The sequence below is a fragment of the Marmota flaviventris genome, chromosome 5, assembly GCF_047511675.1.
Source record: "Marmota flaviventris isolate mMarFla1 chromosome 5, mMarFla1.hap1, whole genome shotgun sequence".
Classification (NCBI taxonomy): Eukaryota; Metazoa; Chordata; class Mammalia; order Rodentia; family Sciuridae; genus Marmota; species Marmota flaviventris.
In genome coordinates, this window is record NC_092502.1 from 103,294,623 (window position 1) to 103,315,361 (window position 20,739).

The 20,739-nt window shown below is 38.5% G+C and overlaps 1 protein-coding gene and 1 pseudogene across 1 annotated transcript in view; both read left to right on the plus strand.

The window, feature by feature from the left end:
- Positions 1-20,739, plus strand: part of Arsb (arylsulfatase B) — a 180,664-nt gene that overhangs the window by 157,330 nt on the left and 2,595 nt on the right. Inside the window, exon 7 of the mRNA XM_027927721.3 lies at positions 19,922-20,044. Within this exon, the coding sequence (XP_027783522.2) occupies positions 19,922-20,044 (123 nt within the window). The remainder of the gene's footprint in view (positions 1-19,921; positions 20,045-20,739) is intronic.
- LOC114086682 (U2 spliceosomal RNA) lies at positions 9,888-10,009 on the plus strand (annotated as a pseudogene).

Here is a 20,739-nt window from a genome sequence, read left to right on the forward strand (position 1 = left end):
AGACAAGCGAGCTTTCTGCCTGGATTGCCTTTGTCAACACCTTCTTTACCTTTCACGTTGACCTTGTCCTTGTTCAAGGAGCACCACCCTCCCTGATCCTTCCCAGGGTCATTTGCTTCTCCTTTGGAATCTCCCCGCCCTCTGTGCATTTAGTCATGTAGGCAACAAATGTTTATTCCAGTACTTTGGAATTTTTGAAGTCTGAACTCAATTATTTTCTTATTACCTGCTAGACTGGTTTTTTCATGGTGAGAGTTCAGTATCTAGCAGATATCGTGATCAACAGGAGAGAAATTAGTTGAATAGATAAATGAATAACAATATTTAAGTTATTTATTCAAGATTCAATTTAACCCCAAGCATAAGAGACTCTCCCATCAGCCCATTTCAGACCCACGTGACTTAATTTACCGGCGTGGTCATGAGTGGAGGATTCACTGAGTGGTTGTTTTCTGTTTTTTGGTTTACATGGTTAAGTTGACACTCCTGGCTAATGTCAGACATTAACCAACTGTTGACATTCCCTATAAAACAGGCACATTCTCCACATACTTATTATACACAATTCAATAATGATTAACATTTGAACTCTGTCTAGGCTGAGCAAACCACATCAAAGCACCTTTTTTTCACTATGACTCTTAAAATATCAAATATGGACTGAGTGAGTAGGTGTCAGAGAAATTGACTTTGTAAACTGAAAATCATAAACTTAGATTCATTTGAAATCTGTCATGTGGAGTGCATATATATAAAAATTATGAGCATTTTGGTTTTCCCCTTGTAGGTAATAAATAACAGCTGTAATATTCCTCCTCACCTTTTTCTGATTAGCTTCGTGTCTGGTGTATTTTTTCTGACACTCTTGTTAACATCATAAGGATTTCACCAAGGACAGACAAGATTCTAAATAAGGAGTGTGGGTGTAACAGAAAACTTACCTCAGTCAAGTTTGAGTCCAGAAAGGAGGAGAATTTTTAATGGTAGTCAGGCTGCCCTGTTTTACTCTTCCCCAGGTCAACACCAGCAGAGCTGGCAGGTTCCAAAGAGCGGGAGTACCTGGGAAGGATAACGGGCATGTGGGCCCATCGCCCTGCTGGCATGGCTCCCCAGACCCCCTCTTCCCCATGCCTGTGCCCATGTGGGTGCATCCAGAATGCACCCTGGCCACAGGCTTCCACTTGGAGTCAATGAAGCCCAAAGGATCCTCTGGGGGCTGCCAAAGGTGACCCAAGGTGGAGAGGTTAGACAGCTCTCCTTTTAGCTGTTTTATGTAGGGGATGACTGCCCAGAGTTTGTTTGGAGGGAAGATTTGGCCACATAGTCTATAAAACACTGCTGTCACTGAATTGTGTGATTTCAACAACTACTATTTTAGTAATAATAATAATAAATAATAGTTGACATTTATTGAGAGCTTACTATGTGCCAGGGACACTGCTAAAGACTTTTGACGTAATATCTTATTTAATCCTCAAAAAAAGAAAAACCTATGAGATTGTTACTCATTTTAATCATGAGAAAACAGAATCAAGTGCCCATGGTTGTAGGATTATTAATTAGAAGAGTTGGTCAGGGGCTTGGGCTAAGCCAGAGATCTCAATCCCTTGCAATCACAACAGTCAAGTAGCCCTGGCAGCCTGGGTAACTAAAACCCAACACAGAGATGTTTACTAAGTGCCCGTTGTGGTCAGGCATTAAATGACGCTTGAACTCCACTTAACTCTGAGCTTCACTCTACTATTGTCCCCCATGTCCTCACCTAATTTTGGAAAAGTCTGACAAGCAGAGAGGCAGATAAGTAAGGGTGGAAGGAAAAACCGTCCTGACACCCTCCCTGAGTGCCCGAGCCCATCCAGCGTTTTCCTCGCCCACCCCGGCCTCCCTCCCACCATCGCCTTTCCTTTTACTCCCCTCCCCCTCCCGTCTTCTTTCTTGGGTGTTTTCTTTTCGCTTCCCTATTTATTCCTCCTTGTTGTTCCCTCATTGCTTCTAGTGGATTCTCCGTTGTCACACCAGGGCAGGTCACAGCCACTCCCACTGCTGCACTCGTGTGTGCCCTCTGTTTTCCTTCCCCAGCATTAGACCTGGGGCCTCAATAAACACTTCACATTTTAATTTTACTTCAAGGGTGTATATCTGAAGACTGTTGAATCCATTCCATTGTTTCCCCCAAATTATGGCTGAATTAGAATCGTCTTTTTGAGCCAAGAACCCTGGTGTTTTGTTGTTGTTTAAACAGGGCATAAGACCAGAAATGGGGAACCTGCCCATAAAATTAATGGCAAGCAAAGTGAGAATCCGTGAGAGCCCTGAGAGCTTACAGTGAGCCTGAGAAACAAATTCCCATGGCGGGGGCGGGGATTGATTCCAGTAGTGTGGTCAGATATTTCGAAAAGCCACAAGAAATGTTTATGCTGAAGTTAAAGTTGCAGCAAAAACCATATAATGATTATTTCTGGTGTCTAAGGTTATGTACGCTACAGGACTTCCTGCAACTTTGTGCCCCCACCCACATCCCACTTTACACCCCAACCCCTGCATCATTACCTGAGCCCTGCAAATCGTCATCACCATCACCATCACCATCACCATCATCATCACCATCAAGTGCCTACTCAGCCCTCCAGTTGCATCCTGGACATCATTTCTTTAAGGAGACCGTTTCTTCCCTCCCTCACTAATCTAGGTTTCCCTTGGCAGCTGACCTCACAGTGTTACAGGGTTGGGTGGTCAGGTGACCTAAACCTTGATGGCTGTCCACACCTAGGTTCAACCTAAACTGAAAGGATTTCTTTGGGTTGGTAGATTGGTTTTTGTCTATGTCCCCAGTCTGATGGCAACTGCAGTGGGAATTCGAGAGACCTGTAACTGGGGTCTTGACACCTAGGAGCTCATTTACTCCTCACAGTCCTCCCGTGGGCTAAGCAGAACTTTTATGCTCATTTTGCATAGAAGGAAACAAACAGAGTGGTTCAATGACTTTATAAGACAACAAAAAAGAGATTGCTCTCAACACCACTAAAATGCACAGTGAGTTCTCTGAGTTCCTTTTCAGAACTAAATAGTAGTGGCATAGGGCAGGACACTGCTAAATTCCAAGGAGTTTGCACCTCTCAGTTTCCAGCTGGGGCGGCCATCCATGCTGCTTCTTTAAAATTTTAGCAGGAAAGGACATCAGCTCAGGTTTTGGAGGTTCATAGAAAAATTTTATTTTTAGATCCACCATGCTTTTTAAAGTAGGAACTAAGGCAACATTATACACACTCACACCCAGCTATGTATGTCTTTACCATGCAACAAGATGACGAGGCCACCTTGACATAAACCCACTGTCACTGGACATGTGAATCCATGAGCAGACTGGAGATTGGACCCGCACGTGGGCCAAGTGCCTCTCTCCAGCTAAGACTGAATGTGCTGTGGTCCCATGCAGAAAGCCAGGCTCTGGGCTGTGGGCCTCTCACTAGCTGGCACAAAAAGGACCTTAGTGACTTGAACTTCACTTGGAGTTTGGAATTGTTTGAACTTTTCACTAGATTGACCAGGAAGAAATGACCAGCCAATCTAACGTTTAGGGTAAATCAAACTTTACTGTAAACTTTGAGATAATTGATTCCCATAATAAGCAAATAGGCTATTCTTTTATAAACTTTAAGCACAAAAGTTGAAGGTGGTTATTGCTACTTAAACCTAAATCACGCCTGTTCACTAAAACCACACCTGACAAGATTCTATATTAGAAAACACATTGAAACTAAGCTTGTGGAAAGATTGGGAGGGTCTCTGACGGTCCATGTGCGTGAGCGTTACAGTAAGTAAATATGTCCACATCAAGCTTGAAGATGGCCTCACACTGGCAGGAAGGGCAAAGGATCAGTGGCAGAATGAAATTTTAAACTGACCTTGGTAGATTATAACAATGATTAAAAACAAAGAGAGCTCAGTGGAAATGAGTGGCAAGACACAAATCACAGGACAGAAAGAGAATAAACCCTGAAGTGACAAATCATAGCTTTCATCCACAGACACTATTTTCCCCAACCCTATTCAAATTCTGGAACATAAATGAGGGAGCACGTATAGGTCCTCCCCAAACCCAGACCCTAGAAGTGGATTTGTTTTCTGTGTGGTTTTTAGTGTTAGGTTTTATTTCATTTTTCTGATATAATAATGACTTCTGCCTAATTTACTCAGGAAATAACCTCAAAATAAAAGAGAAAAGACTTGGGAATCAATCTAACAAAAGAGTTGAAAGACCTCTGTAACGAAAACTACAGAACACTAAAGGAAAAAAAAAATGAAGAAGACCTTAGAATATGGAAAGACTGCCCATGCTCCCTGAATAGGCAGAATTAATATTGTCAAAATGGCCATACTGCCCAAAGCACATAACAGATTTAATGCAATTCCAATTAAAATGCCAACATCATTCCTCAAAGAAATAGAAAAAGCAATCATGAAATTCGCTTGGAAAAATAGAGATCCAGAATAGCCAAAGCAGTGCTTAGCAAGAAGAGGGAGGCAGGAGGCATCATAATACCAGACCTTAAACTATACTACAGAGCCATAGTAACAAAAACACAATGATATGGCACCAAAACAGACATGTAGACCAATGGTACAGAATAGAAGACACAGAGACTAACCCACAGTTATCTCATACTAGACAAAGGCACCAAAAATATTCACTGGAGAAAAGAGCTATTCAACAAATTATGCTGGGAAAATTGGAAATCAATCTATAAAAAGTGAAATTAATTAAAATGAAATTAAATCCCTATCTCTTACCATGCATGAAACTCAATTCAAAGTGGATCAAAGATTTAGGCACTAGAACAGAGATCCTGCACCTAATAGAAGAAAAAGTAGGCCCAAATCTTCACCATGTCAGCTTAAGATCTGACTTCCTTACAAGACTCCTAAAGTGCAAGAATTAAAATCAAGAATCAATAAATGGGATGGATTCAAACTAAAAAGCTTCTTGTCAGCAAAGGACACAATCAATAACATGAAGAGAGAGCCTACAGAATGGGAGAAAATCTTTACCACACACACCCCAGTTGTTTATAATCTCTAGGATATATAAACAACTAAAAAAACTTAACACCAAAAAAAAAAGCCAAATAACCCAATCAATAAATGGGCTAAAGAACTGAACAAACACTTAACAGAAGAAGAAATACAATTGATCAACAAATATATGAAAAAATTTTCAACATCTCTAGCAATTAGAGAAATGCAAATCAAAACTACTCTAAGATTTCTTCTCACTCCAGTCAGAATGGTAATTATCAAGAATACAAGAAACAATATGTTTTGGTGAGGATGTGGGGGAAAGTGTACACTCATACATTGCTGGTAGGACTGCAAATTTGTGCAATTAATATGGAAAACAATATGGAAATTCCTCATAAAACTTGGAATGGAACCACCATTTGACCCAGCTATCGTACTCCTCAGTTTATACCCAAAGGACTTAAAATCAGCATACTGCAGGATCATAGTCACATCAATGTTAATAGCAGCTCAACTCACAGTAGCTAAACTATGGAACCAACCTAAGTGTACTTCAACATATGAATGGATAAAGAAAATGTGGTATATATACACAGTGGAATATTACTCAGCCTTAAAGAAGAATGAAATTATGGCATTTGCTGGTAAATGGATGGAGCTGGAGAATATTATGCTAAGCAAAATAAGCCAATCCCCCAAAACCAAAGGCCAAATGTTTTCTCTGATATGCAGATGCTAATTCACAATAAGGATGGGGGGCGGCTAGGGAAAAATAGAGTTACTTTGGATTAGGCAGAGGGGAGTGAAGGCAGGGGAGGGGGTATGGGGGTAGGAATGAAAGTAGAATGAATCAGACATTATTACCCTATGTACATCTATGACTATACGACTGGTGTGATTCTACATCTTGTATTCTCAGAGGATGAGAATACAAGATATATATATATATATATATATATATATATATATATATATATATTTCATATACATATGATATGCCAAAGTGCATATACTTCATATACGTATGATATGCCAAAGTGCATTCCATTGTCATGTATAACTAATTAGAAGAAATTTTTTAAAATAGTGACTTCTGCCTAATTTACCCAGGAAATAGAATTAAAAGAAAAAAATACTATTGTACTGAAGAGATGATCATTATTGCAAGACATTATTACCTATGCCATATAGATATTGCAGGGATTAAGTAATCGTATTTTATGTTTATGAGCACATAGTTAAGTGCTTATGAGTATTGGCCATTACTAATTAAACATTACTATCTTCAATGTTGATCATGTTGACTGTAGTTTTACAATACAACAGACGCTATGCTAAGCATATGTGTGCCTTATCTCCCCGACTATTGTGAAACTAATTTTATGGGAAGTGAATTGAGGCATGGGAAGTTCATAAAGTTGCCCAAGAGGACAAAACTGGTAACATTAACTGTTTTAGTCAGGTTCCTTTTTTTTTTTTTGGCAGCTGTGATCAAAAGACCTGATAAGAACAATTAGAAGAGGGAAAGTTTATTTTAGGGCTCACAATTTCAGAGGTCTCAGTCTATAAATGGCCAACTCCATTCCTTAAGGCTGAAGATGAAGAGAACATCATGGTGGAAGAATGTGGTGGAGGGAAATAGCTCAAGAAATCACACCAGGAAGCAGAGAGAGATGACTCCACTCACCAGGGATAAAATATATACCCCAAAGGCACACCCCCAATGACCCACCTCCTCCAGGTACACCCTACCTGCCTACAACATCACCCAGCTAATCTTTATCAGGGGATTAACACACTGGTCGGGTTAAGGCTGTCATGACCCAATCCTTTTCACCTCTAAACCTTCTTGCATCGTCTCACATGAGCTTTTGGGGAACACCTCACATCTAAACCGTAACAGTAACATTTATCACACTCTCTATATTCCGGACTTAGTACCGAACATCTTCAATGCATCATCACGTTTAGTCCATATTATATTGTGAATTACATACTATTATCCTCATTTTACAAATGAGGAAACTGAGGTTTAGGAGGTTCAGCTGGCCTCAAAGTCACATAGCCACTGAGTGAAGGAGCTGAGATTTGAACCCAAGCAGCCTGCTTTGTACTGCTGTGCACCGTGGCCTTCTGGGAGAAGGGGTGGTGGGACCTCACTTGCATCACACAGTCCTTACCTGCACCTTCATGACTATCCTAGCACTGCTTTCCTCCAGGGTCAGAACAGTAAATCTTCCTAAGTCCCATTCTCTGCCCATGCCCAGCTCATTTCACTTGAGCAGCGTTTCAGAGAGAAGGTCATCTAGACCATCCTGTTTACCCCTGCACCGATGCTGGAGATTTCCCACCTCCCAGCCCAAGCCCTTGCTTCTACCCCTAAAGCCAGAAGATCCCTCCCCATGGAAACTTGGCCTTCAGAGCTGAGGAAGCTGTGTTAGAAACATTCCGTATATTGAGCCAAAATGGTATCATGTACCTTAGTCTCTCTCTGTGCCTTCGTTTTCCTCATTTATAGGATGAGGGATGGGTGGATTATAAAGGGATTAAATTAGATGCAAGCTAGGGGCTGAGGTTGTGGCTCAATGGTAGAGCACTTGCCTAGCACATGTGAGGCACTGGGTTTGATCCTCAGCACCACATAAAAATAAATGAATAAAATAAATGTATGATATCCATCTACAACTAAAAGATATTTTTTAAAAAAATTAGATGCAAAGTGCTTAAAACAATGCCTAGTCCATTATTACATTCGACAAATGTTAGCTGTTATTACTATTATTTTTATTATCACTTCTTCATATTGTTTCTGCTCCTGAAAGTTTTATAGGATGATTCCAGTCCTTTTGAACTCCCCCCTTTCACCATTTTGTCAGCTGCAGCCTGCCCTTATCTCCTTAGATCCAGGACATGGTACTTGTCTTCTTGATGACCTTGTAGGCTTCATCCTGTATCATTCCGTTCTGACCTACATGCATCGTCAAGAACTGCCCTTCCTGGATATTGCTTAGGGACATCAATATCCTCTTCAGAAGCCAAAGTGGTTCTTGCTTGCTTTCATATTAGGGTGGATTTAAGTTTCTCTCTTAATTTCTTGCCAAACCATACACACGTGCTATTTTCTTTGGGCATGAAAGCTTCCTATCTTCTCTGCACTTCCTCTTCTTGTTTGCAGCAAAAAAATTTTTAAAGCATTATGTAATTAAAAGCTCCAATGTTTGGTTATACACCAAAATGTTAATAGCAACTAATAAGCTTACAATTTTTTTTTAATTTTCCCATTCATACTTTTCTGTATTTTTCAACATGTGTATAATAGGATCTGTAATTAGAAAAAAAATAATGTGTTTTATAAAAGTACAATCATAAACTATTCTAGACAATGATTTCCAAAGAGTCAGGAAGATGCCTTATGCAACCTAGAGAGCAGGGTTGCCTTTCATGAAAATCAAGAGTATCCTTAGGCATTCCCCATTTGGTGAATCCATTGCCTATGACTAATCTGTGTCTTTCAAACTACATGTTACCTCAGACACTTCCTTCAAACAAAAATTAGAAAAATACACTATAGTTAGTGGACACCACAGATTGTTGCTTACAGATTGAATTGTTCTGTAGCAATAGAGATGAGAACCTGGACCCCTACTGACCAACTCACCATCCCCTCTCAAGATAGCTCTTGAGATCTGGAACTCTTTCCAGATGTGGAGAGCTGTGTTTTCCACCTCATTCTAGAGACTTGAGCTCCTTCAGATTTTACTCAGATTAGGAGCACTGTAAATTTACTACACAGTATGTAAGATAGGGATATCCTTCATGTACCCTAAAATTTCCTGCTAATCTCCTTTTTTCATGTCCCAAATCAATACATATGGCTAATTCATCTTATGACTGAGTATTTCTGTCTGATCAGAAAATTTTATTATCTCAGAGGTGGCTTTCAGCTCAGAAGAAAAAGAGAAAGATATATTTGTTTATGCTTCTTAGTTTCTCCATAGTTAGAAACTCCATAGTTTCTGCCCAGAGGTTAACAAACCCAATGGCCCTTTCTTATCCATCCTGCTAATGGATGGAGTGTTTGGTACTTCTAATTTGTGGTCTGAAACCCTCTGCTGTTTTGGCTTCTGTGATGTCCTGTTTAACCAGTTTTCTTCCTCATATTATTTTCTTCTTCTCTACCTCACTTGCTGACAGCTTCTCTTGGCCCCTCAGTGCTCTGTTTCTGGCTTTCTGCTTTGCTTCAGTCAACTAATCCATTCCCAGGGTTTGGTGGTTACTGCATGGTAGTTGGTATTCAAACCAGTGTGTGCCTTCAGTCTCTGAGACAGGGTCCAGTGCTGGATATTTCTACCTTGAGTTTATCCAACTCCTCAAGTCAGGATGCCTAATGCTGGACTCATATTCTCCACACTATTTCCTGCACCAGCATCTCTATTCTACCAACATCAACAATATTCTCCCAGTCACCTAGCTAATCTTAGAATTTTAATTATCTTGCATAACCTTTTTATCATGAAATACCTTGGATTGCACTTTCGAAACTTCTCTTAGATCTCTTTGCTCATCACTTCTTGTCATAGAATTTCAGAACAAGATGGTTTCTTACCACATAGTTGTTAACCAACAAATATTTCTTAAATTTAGATCTAGTCCAACTCCGTCACAGAAGTTTTAAGTTTGTTCACCTGCTAAGAAAGCAACCCCTCCTCTCTATCATCCCAACTGTCTATTCCATACACTACTAATTTATTAATGAAAACACCAATTTAATAATTCAATATTTCTTATGCATAGAGATACAAAATTCTCAACAAAATACTGACATATGGAATCCAGAAATATATAAAAAGGATTATATGTTAGGACCAATTGCTTCTTGGCCTTTTGGCTAAGATCAAGTATAGTATCTGTTCTTATCAGTTTAATATGTCAGGACCAAATAAGATTTACCTAAGGAATGTAAAATTGGTTTAAGATCTGAAAATCCTATATGACAAATTATAATAAATAAATAAATTTTTTAAAAAAAGATCTGAAAATCAGTTAATATACCGTATCAATAGAATAAAGGACAGAAACACAAAATAATCTCAATAGTTGCAGAAAAGCCTTTAGACAGAATTCAACACCACTTCATGATAAAAGCACTCAAATTAGAAATAGAAGGAATCCTATTCAACTTGATGAATCCCATCTACAAAAAAACCCTATGATAATATCACTTTTATCTGTGAAAGACTGAATGCTTCCCTCCTGAGATCAGGAATGAGTCATGGATATCTGCTCTTGCCATTTGTATCAGCATTATACTGGAGAGTCTAACCAGGAAGTTTAGGCAAGGAAAAGGAAAAAGGACACTCGGTTAGCAGGGACACAAAACTATTAGGATCTTGTATATTAAAAAACCTAGGGTTCAGGTTTGAATGCTTGCCTAGAATGTTCAATGCCTTGGATACAATCCCCAGCACTGGAGAAGAAAAAAGAAAAACCTAATGAGTCAACTGAGAAGCTTTTAAAACTAACAAACAAGTTTGGCAAGGTTGCATAATACAAGAGCAATATACAATAATCATTTATATTTCTTTTTTTACTGATTTTATTATTTTTTAAATGCTCGACAATAGTGGAATGCATTACAATTCTTCTTACAGATCTAGAGCACATTTGTATTTCTATAGAGCAGCAATAAACAAAGCAAACATGAAATTATGAAAAGGGTCACATTTGCAATAACATCAAAAAAGAAAAATGGTATTTGTGGATATACAAATGACCGTTAGATTTTACACTTTAAATGGATGAATTGTATCCTATGTGAACTAGATCTCAGTAAAGCTCTTAGAGAAAATAATCCAATCTTTAAAGAAATTAAATCCCTCTTTTGTTCCCCTGTTGATTAGAAGAAAAAGTGGTAATTCCTACAGCCCAGTATTTAGCACTTTCTTGAGTTTGTTTCACCCATCTATCCAACGATTTACCTTTGCCTCCTGCAACAGCTACATTACTTGTCCTTCAAAGACACTAAATTGTTGGAACTGTGTCTTCCATTCTTCAGTCTAAAATTCCCATCTGTGCATCCAATGTTTATAGTCATTTCTTGCTTCATTAAGCTTTTCTGTGTGTTCACCACCCATGTGCCAAGGCATTGGGCTAAGGCTTTGGGTTGCACAAGTGAATCAGGCTTAGAACACACCGTCAATTGTATTACAGTATACATGGTGTGTGTTGGCAGATGACACACAGGTGCACTTTTTAAAATCTTCTAAAGTCCCGTTTCATCAGTCTTTCTTCTGTGCTTCAGCCATTATCAACTTTTTCCTACCGTGATCTTTTAAGATATTTACCATTAGGCCTCGGTCACATTCTGCCTCATATGTAATACCTTATCCCTTCATCTGTAATACTTAGCTTTCTGTTTAATTTTTAAATTGTATAAAGCTCATGTGTATTCATTTTCTGTTGCTGTTATAACAAATCGCCACAAACTTAATAGCTCAAATTGACACCAGTGTCATCCTATAGTTCCATGGGCCACATGTCTGACACAGGCCTCCCGGGGCTGACATCAAGGTGTTGGCAGGACAGCATCCCCTTCTGGGCATTTAGTACAGAATCAGTTGACCTGCTTTTTCTCAGCTTCTAACAATGGTCCATATTACTTAGCTCATGGCCTCCTCCTTCCACTGTCAAAGAGAGTAGTGTTCCATCTCTCTGACCCTTCTCCTGCAGCTAAACCTCACTCTTATCATCACAGAAGCAATATTCCTTGCTTCTGTGGACTCAATATGATTAGGTTTGGCTCACCAGATAATCTAGAATAATCTTCACATCTCAGAGTCCTTGCCCTTAATCATGTCCCTTTTGTCATGTAAGGTAACACATTCAGGGTTCTAGAAAATTAGGGTGTGGACATCTTGGGGGACCCTTATGCTGTGTGCCTCACCCTATCTTAGACTTCTTTGTATTGCGTAAGAATCTCACACCCTATCAATGGATGGATAAAAAAGTACTAACAACAAAAATGACAGCTGAAACTGGGGTAGCTATATAAAGAGATATAAAAAGTGAAAACATTATTAAAAGGGCTTTTATCCCCAAATAATGAAAACAGCAGTCAACCAGAAGTCACACTTCTAAATTTGTAAGAATGTAACAATATAGTCTCAAAATGTGTGAAGCAAAAACAGACAGAACTAACAGAATAAATAAATTCTCAATTGTGGTGACTTTTAACAAAACTCTCTCCGTGACTGATAGAGCAAACAAAAATGCCTATAAAGCTATAAAAGGTTTAAACACCAAAGTGAACACACTTAACTTAAGTGATTTGTAGATCACTGCACTCAACAACTTTGTGTGTCTGTGTGTTTGTGTTTTAAATGAGACTGGAACATCAAAGATTGACCATGTACTAGACCATTAAGCAAGTGTCAACACACTGTAATGAATTTAAATCAAATACTGCAAACCTAAAATGATTCTAAAATGAAATGTTTATTAAAAAAAAGAATAGATATGTCCTGTGATGGTAGTAAAATCAAATCAGAAATTAGTAATAATAACTGGAAAATTCTCAAATATTCATGTTTTCAAATAACTATTTCAAATAATCAGAGTCAAAAAAAATCACAATGGAAGTTAGAAAGTGTGTTGAACTGCACTAATGAGAATACATATTTAAAATTGCATGATAAAAAATTAGAAAATAATTGATAGTATTGAATGTATGAATTGAAATTAAAAAAATGCTAAAAATCAATTATTCAAGAATTACAGAAAAGAGCAAATCAAGCCCAAAGAAAATAGAAATAATAAAGATACTCTTCAACTCCATCAATTTATCTGCAAATGCCATAATTTTATTATCTTTTAATGCTGAGTAATATTCCATTGTGTATACTTACCACAATTTCTTTATCCATTCATCTATTGAAGGGCATCTGAGTTGCTTTCACAGTTTAGTAGTTGTGAATTGTGCTGCTATAAATATTGATGTGGCTGCATTACTATAGTATGCTGTTTTTAAGTCTTTATAGTATAAACTGCAGAGTGGGATAACTGGGACAAATGGTGGTTCTATTCCAAATTTTGTAAGGAATCTCCATACTGCTTTCTAGATTGGTTGTATCAATTTACAGTCCCACCAGCAATGTATGAGTGTGCCTTTTCCCCCACATCCTCGCCAACACTTACTGTTGCCTGTAAAACTGTTATTCTGACTGGAGAGAAATGAAATCTTAGATTAGTTTTGATTTGCATTTCTCTAATTACTAGAGATGTTGAACATTTTTTCATGTATTTGTTAATCACTTGTATTTCTTCTTCTGAGAAGTGTCTGTTCAGCTCCTTAGTCCATTTATTAAATTGGGTTGGTTTTTGTTTGTTTGTTTGTTTGTTTGTTTGTTTTTGGTGTTAAGCTTTTTGAGTTCTTTATATATCCTGGAGATTAGTGCTCTGACTTGTGTGTAGCAAAAATTTGCTCCCAAAATGTAGGCTCTTTCTTTAAGTTATTGATTATTTCTTTGCTGAGAAGAAGCTTTTTAGTTTAAATCCATCCCATTTATTTATTCTTGATTTTATTTCTTGCACTTTAGGAGTCTTATTAAGGAAGTCGGGACCAATCCAACATGATGAAGATTTGGGTCTATGTTTTCTTCTATTAGGCACAAAGTCTCTGGTCAAATTCCTAGGTCCTTGATCCACTTTGAGTTGAGTTTTGTGCAAGGTGAGAGATAGGGGTTTAGTTTCATTTTGCTGCATATGGATTTTCAGTTTCCCAGTACCATTTGTTGAAGAGGCTATCTTTTCTCTGATGTATGTTTTTGGCATCTTTGTCTAGTAGGAGATAACTGTATTTATGTGGGCTTGTCTCTGTGTCTTCTATTCTGTACCATTGTAAGACCCATGTAATTTTTAAAAAATGTTTTTAATCAAAACAGTACTTGTACACAGTGTGACATCAATCACATCAAACATATATTTTCTTTGTGCTGGAAACATTCAGAATCCCTCTAGGGCTGGGGAGTAGCTCGGTGGTAGAGTGCTTGTCTAGCATGTGTGAGGTCCTGGGTTCAATCCCCTGTACTATGGGGAGAGATATCCTGTTTACTAGCTATTTCAAAATAGCCAACCAGTTGTTGCCAACCATAGTTATCCTAGTGTGCTATAGAACATTAAAAGTTTTCCCTTCTATCCAACTGCACCTCTACACCCATTTACCATCCTCTCTCTACCCACCCTCCACACCCTTCCCAGGCTCTGGTCACCACTATTCTGTTCTCTACTTCTTTGAGATCAACTTTTTATTTATTACATATAAGTGAGAGCAGGCAGAATCAATATAATCTTGATTCAAAAACAAGATAAGGAACATTGCAAAAAAGGAAACCATAGGCCAATTTTTGCCTTGAGCATAGATGCAAAATTTCTTTACAAAATATGGATAAAGCAACATATAAAAGGAATAAATATCATGGCTAAAAGGGATTTATTCTAGAAATGCAGTGATGGTTTGACATTTAAAACTCAGTCAATATAATTAATTACGTTAAAGTATAAAAGAATACATTCTCACATGTAGAAAAGGCATATGCTGAACCTTAACACCCATTTATAATTTAGGGAAAAAATTACTAAATGGAAATAGAAAAGATCACCTTTAATCTCATAAAATATATCTACAAAAATTTTATATTGAGATCATACTTACTAGTGAAATATTAAAAACTTTCCCCTGAAATCAGAAATGAGTCATAAAGTCCTACTATCACTACTTTCATTCAGAATTGTGCTAGAGATTTTTTTCCAGTATCATAAGGTAAGAAAAAAGAATAAAAGATGGGAAGTTAATCTATAGGAAGTATTTTCATGTGACGTGATAGCATGCATAGAAAATCCAAAGAATCTATAAAATTTGGGATTAGAAAATCCAAAAAAATCTATGATCTATAATTGAGAAATAAATTTAGCAGTCACTGTAAATAAGATTTTAAAAAGCCAATTTTAAATAGCAAACATTTAGAATAGTAGTATCAAAGTATATCAACCTATTATGAATAAACCTAACGAAAGTGTGACTCCAGACAAAAAAATCATAAAACATAATTAAGAGAAAAGTTTTTAAACGCCACGTAAATGTCAGGCTTCACTAGTTTCATTAATTGTAAAACTCAATGTTTGAAATACTCACCCCCACAATTGATCCCTAGAGTCAGTACCATTCTGATCAATATCCCAGCAGGCCGTTTGTGAAACTTGACAAGCTGATCCTAAAATTTACATTGAAAGTATTAAAGGCCCAAAATGATGAAATCAAATCTTGATGAACAACAGACTTGGGGGACATATGCCAACAGCTGGAAAAACTTGCTGTCATTCAACAGTAAATAAGACTGTGGCATTAGCACAAGGACAGACAACAGCCCAGCTGTTCGGGATGGAGACTCCAGAATTGTGCCCTCCGGTGCAGGAACCACTCACCACATGTGACAACTAAAATTAACTAACATTAACTCAAATCAAGTGTTTAGTTCCGGGCTGGGGATGTGGCTCAAGCGGTAGTGCGCTTGCCTGGCATGCGTGCGGCCCGGGTTCGATTCTCAGCACCACATACAAACAAAGATGTTGTGTCTGCCGAAAACTAAAAAAAAATAAATATTAAAAAAAAGTTTCTCTCTCTCTCTCTCTCTCTCTCTCTCTCTCTCTCTCTCTCTCTCAAAAAAAAAAAAAAAAAAAAAAAAGTGTTGAGTTCCTTGGTCGCAGCAGCCACATTACATATGCTCATGGCCACAAGGGGCCAGTGCCTGAAATACAGGCAGCCTGAGTTCAGAACATTTCCATCATCATGGAAAGTTCTACTGGATAGTGGGACTCCACAGACATTCCATGTTCATCACTCTGTGTCGAAATATTGTTTTTGACAAAGATGCCACTGTAGTTGACTGGGAAAAGAACAGTCTTTGCAATAAATGGTATTTGGTCAGTGGAGAACTGAGGAGAGTAGAATTCTCGTATATTGGAATAATATATAGCAATAAAAATGATGAGGTACTGGAAATAGCTGGATCCCAGCAATGTAGATGAACTCACTGACATTATGTGGATCCAAAAGCAGCCAGAAATCAGAGTAACGTATTATATAGTTCCAGTCATGTTAAGTTCAAAAGCAGGCAGAATGCCTCTCCTAGTTAAAATCAGGACAGCAGTTACCTTGGGAAGAGGAGGGAGTACCAAGGCTGCTGGCAGGGCCTTGAAGTCCCAACAAAGCACTGTGCCTTGAGTGGCTGATGTTTACAGGGGACGGTTTCCTGTTCATCAAGCTGCATGCCTGTTATCTGTGTACTTTCTCTATGGGTGTTATAAAAAAAAATTGTTTTCTAGAAACCTGTAGGATGACACAGAAAAAAAATAATTTCATTGATTAAACAAAAAATAAAAGATGACATTTACCTCTAAAATTTTTAGATAAACAACATTTTTTAAGTCTGAAAATATCAGATATAGGATGTGGACAAATGGGAAATTGCCAATAGGAGAGCTGACTTGTATACATTGTAAAGTTGGGAATGTGTGTACCTTGCAACTGGACGGTTTTAGTTCTAGACACAGACCCTAGAGAAACTTCAGCACCTGTGCACAAGGAGATGTGGACAAGTATTCACTGCAGGATAGCTAATAATAATAAATAATTACAATAGTTAAAACAACCTGAGAGCTGGGGTTGTGGCTCAGTGGTAGAGCACTTGCCTAGCATGTGTGAGGCTCTGGGTTCAATTCTCAGAAGCCCATTCAGTAAATAAATAAATAAATAAAATAACAATATTGTATCCAACTACAATTAAAAATATTTTTTAAAAAAAACCTGAATGCTCATCAATAGGGTAATAGAAAAATATGCTATGTTTATATAGTGAAGTATTGAAGAGGAATATACGCATGTACATAAGAGAAATATATGTATGTACAGTGAATGAGAACGTTGCAGAATATGTATAACACGTACATTTTTAAACTCTGAAACAGTACTGTATACTATTCCTCAGCACATAGTCTTGCTACCACATTTTACAGTGACTGAGGAGACACTGGAGTCAGGACAGCAGCAGCCTATGGAGGAGTGTGGGTGAGGGACTGGGATTGAGGAGGGGGTCAAAGGAGTCTCAACTTCATATTTGTTGCCCAGTTTTTTAATTTAAAAAATTAAAAAGCAGGACTAGGGATGTAACTCAGTGGTAGAGCGCTTGCCTAGGGGCCCTCACTTTGATCCCCAGTATCCCTCCCAGATTAAATTAGATTAAAATTTTTTAAATAAAGTAAGCAAATATAGCAAAAATGCTATCTGTTCCTCCTGGGTTATATTATTCTTTATCATTTTCTCTTTGTTTCATTTCTCAAGATGAAAAACACAAAACTGAGATAATAGTGTCTTTCATTGTTTAGTCTTAGCCTTATTTATTTGGGTGTTTTATGTTCCTGTTGGTGTTAAGAGAAAAAAATGTATATAAATGTAAGTATGATTGAGATAGCTGTTTCCCTTTTCTTGTTGTTTATGTTCACAAAGCATGCTTGTTTTATTTAACATTCTTGGATATCAAAACGTGGCTTTCATTCAAACGTGTGAGGAATAAGGCATGAGGGCTCCCTGTTGTACCACAGTCTGTGTCCCGAGAACCCACTTCCTGTGATAGACAGCCTCACACACTTCCACCACCAGAAGCATCTGTTTGTGTTGGAGCCAAAATATTCACAAACAGAGAAGCAAGAAGTCAAAAAAGATTTTCCTCTTTGGTGCTACAGATTTATTGCTGTGCAATGACTTAAGAACGAAGCTCTGAAACCACCAGTGGTTTACTGGATCAGTCTCTGTATGTGTCCACAGGGTCAATTTCAAAGGCTGACAAAGAACGGGACTTCTGCCTCTTCCACTGCTAGCTTTCCTTCCTGCATCAAACTTGCATTAAAACCCTGGGGAGCAATAAAATCCTGCTTTGGGGTGAACAGGGGCACTCTCAAAATCTTTTTTTTTTTTTAATTTGTGATGGGGTCTCACTTGGTTGTCCAGGCTCATCTTGAACCCCTGGGCTCAGGCGGTCTTCCTGCCTCAGCCTCCCAAGTGCTAGGACTACAGGTGCTCACACAGTGCACCCAGCTTCTCAAAATATTTTATAAAAGGAAGATAAATGACTAGTTTCACCACCATGTGGAGACTGCACTTTTATAGACATACCACACACTGTGGCAATTAGTTATTGGGCTGGTAATTCAGCAACCTTCCAAAGTGCTCCCAAGACAATTGCTGTGACCATATTTGAAAAGTTAACAGAGGAATGGTAACTGAAAACAGACTAAATATTATGCAGCTAGGTTCTGAGTTGAGGCTTTTAAATATGCTGTCATAGGAATAAAGTGAACCTCCATCCCTTACCTTCATAGATCCACCAGGGTCTTTAACTAGAGTTGAACTCCCACAGCTCCTTATACCCTTTTCCCCAAGGGTAGGTGAAGGAGGGAGTTAGCCAAAGAAGGAACTGAGCATGCTCAACCTAGACCCTTTTTGTATGTCTAAGTCTAACTGCATCTCCTAGATATATATAAGCTTTCTTCTCTGCTCTTTGTACTCCCGGGAGTCAAGTGGTTGTCCAGCAAGATCAATGATGCTAGCCAGGCATGATGGCATACACCTGTAATCACAGCTGCTTTGGAGGCTGAGGCAAGAGGATTGCAAGTTCAAAGCCAACCTCAGTAAAAGTGTGGCGCTAAGCAACTCAGTGAGAGCTTGTCTCTAAATAAAATACAAAATAGGCTGGGGATGTGGCTCTGTGGTCAAGAGCCCCTGAGTTCAGAAAAGATTAATGGTGGTGACGAGGTCTTTCTAAGTCAAGGGTCAGTTATTAGCAAGGTTTCTCTGGCATGGATCTGAGGCTATGTTCTCTCCAATTGACTTTATCAGTAACAAAAGTATTATTTTTAGCCCCATCTGTCTTGCCTCTGCCTATTAATTGGTTCCAAACTCAAGAGGGAGTAGATATTAGTCATTGCTTCTCCTCAGAAGCATGACAATTAATTACTACAAGACCTCAAAATGATAAATTAATGTATTGCGTGATACCAACCAATAATTTGTATACCAAATTTATTCTTTTTTTTTTAAAGAGAGAGGAGAGAGAGAGAGAGAGAGAGAGAGAGAGAGAGAATTTTTAATATTTTATTTTTTAGTTATTGGCAGACACAACATCTTTGTATGTGGTGCTGAGGATCGAACCCGGGCCGCACGCATGGCAGGCGAGCGCGCTACCGCTTGAGCCACATCCCCAGCCCCCAAATTTATTCTTATACCCATAGTTATTCTGTCTGAACAGTTAACTGAACATTGCTCACTTACTTTTAGATTGCGTAAGTGTTGTTTTAAAAGAAGTATATATATGTTATTTTCATGGTGTGCTTAAATTCTCCTGCCTTGAAATAGACTGCATTAACATATGCATTTTAGAATTTATTACACTATCTACATAGATATAAGTATCTACCGAAAATGTATTTAATTTGTACATTTAAGAGGAAAAAAAAACACCAAGATTCAAAAAAGCAACTCACTGTGCTGTAACACAACACTGTTCTGCAATGGCCAGCTGCACATTGGCAGAACGTAGTGATTTTAAGGATGAATTAGTATTCTAATCTCTTTGGGATTTCCTTTATATTTGTGGTGGTTTATGACTGACATTTAATGTAACTATAGCTTTCTGTTTATATTTAATAAAAGATTCATTTCTGTGGTGGTACACACATTTGCACTCCACTGGTGAATAAAAGCTACTGTTCAGCAAGAAGGATATAAGATGCTGATTTATAATGACATGTTCCAATAACAGCAATCTAACTCTTCCAAACTGTTTCTTCTCAGGTCCTGGAAGCAGCATGGCTCCGGCAAAGGATGATTCTTCTCTTCCCGAGTATTCAGCCTTTAACACATCTGTCCATGCTGCCATTAGACTGGGAAATTGGAAACTGCTCACAGGCTTCCCAGGTAGGATGCTTAGCTTAGCGCAGGTCCCCTCCTGCAGTGAACAGGGCAGGGCTATGTCCTCTGGGTAGTATCGTATCTCCAATCTCACTGAATCTTGGGATTTTATTCCCTTGGCCATTTCTCTGGGAAGGGAGGACTTTATTGCTCTCATTCTAGCCACTTCTCATCTCCTCCTTCTTGGCTCCTCAAGGCTCTAGGACCCACCACTCCTCTCACTTTGCTGAGATACCTGAAACATTAACTCATTATTCAGATCTTCTGTGGTCCTCCTGATATGTGCCATAAGAAGGCAAGGATTTAGTCAAGGTTTTCTTGTCCCACTCTAAAGACTGTTCCCAATTACACGGCTTCCGTTGTTACCATGGACCAAGTCAGCTTCCCCACCACAATATCAAGGAAAATGTACCAAAGTAACTCCTGCATTTTGCAAAACTTATCTCTGGGGCTGCTAAATCAGGAGCTAATGAGGAGGAATGATTGAGATTGTTCCCTCCCCACCCCACCCCACCCCCTGCAATTGAGAATTAACTATAGCAGGAGTGAAAGGAAGAAATTCCATTCAAATGCTTCATGGAAAATATGGATTTCAGGTATGTGTGGCTTTACATTTAGCTAGCAGAGACTCTCTGAGAGCTAGCCCTCAACCAATGGTGTAGCTGGGGAAGGAGGCAGTTTCGGTTTCCCTGATCGTATTC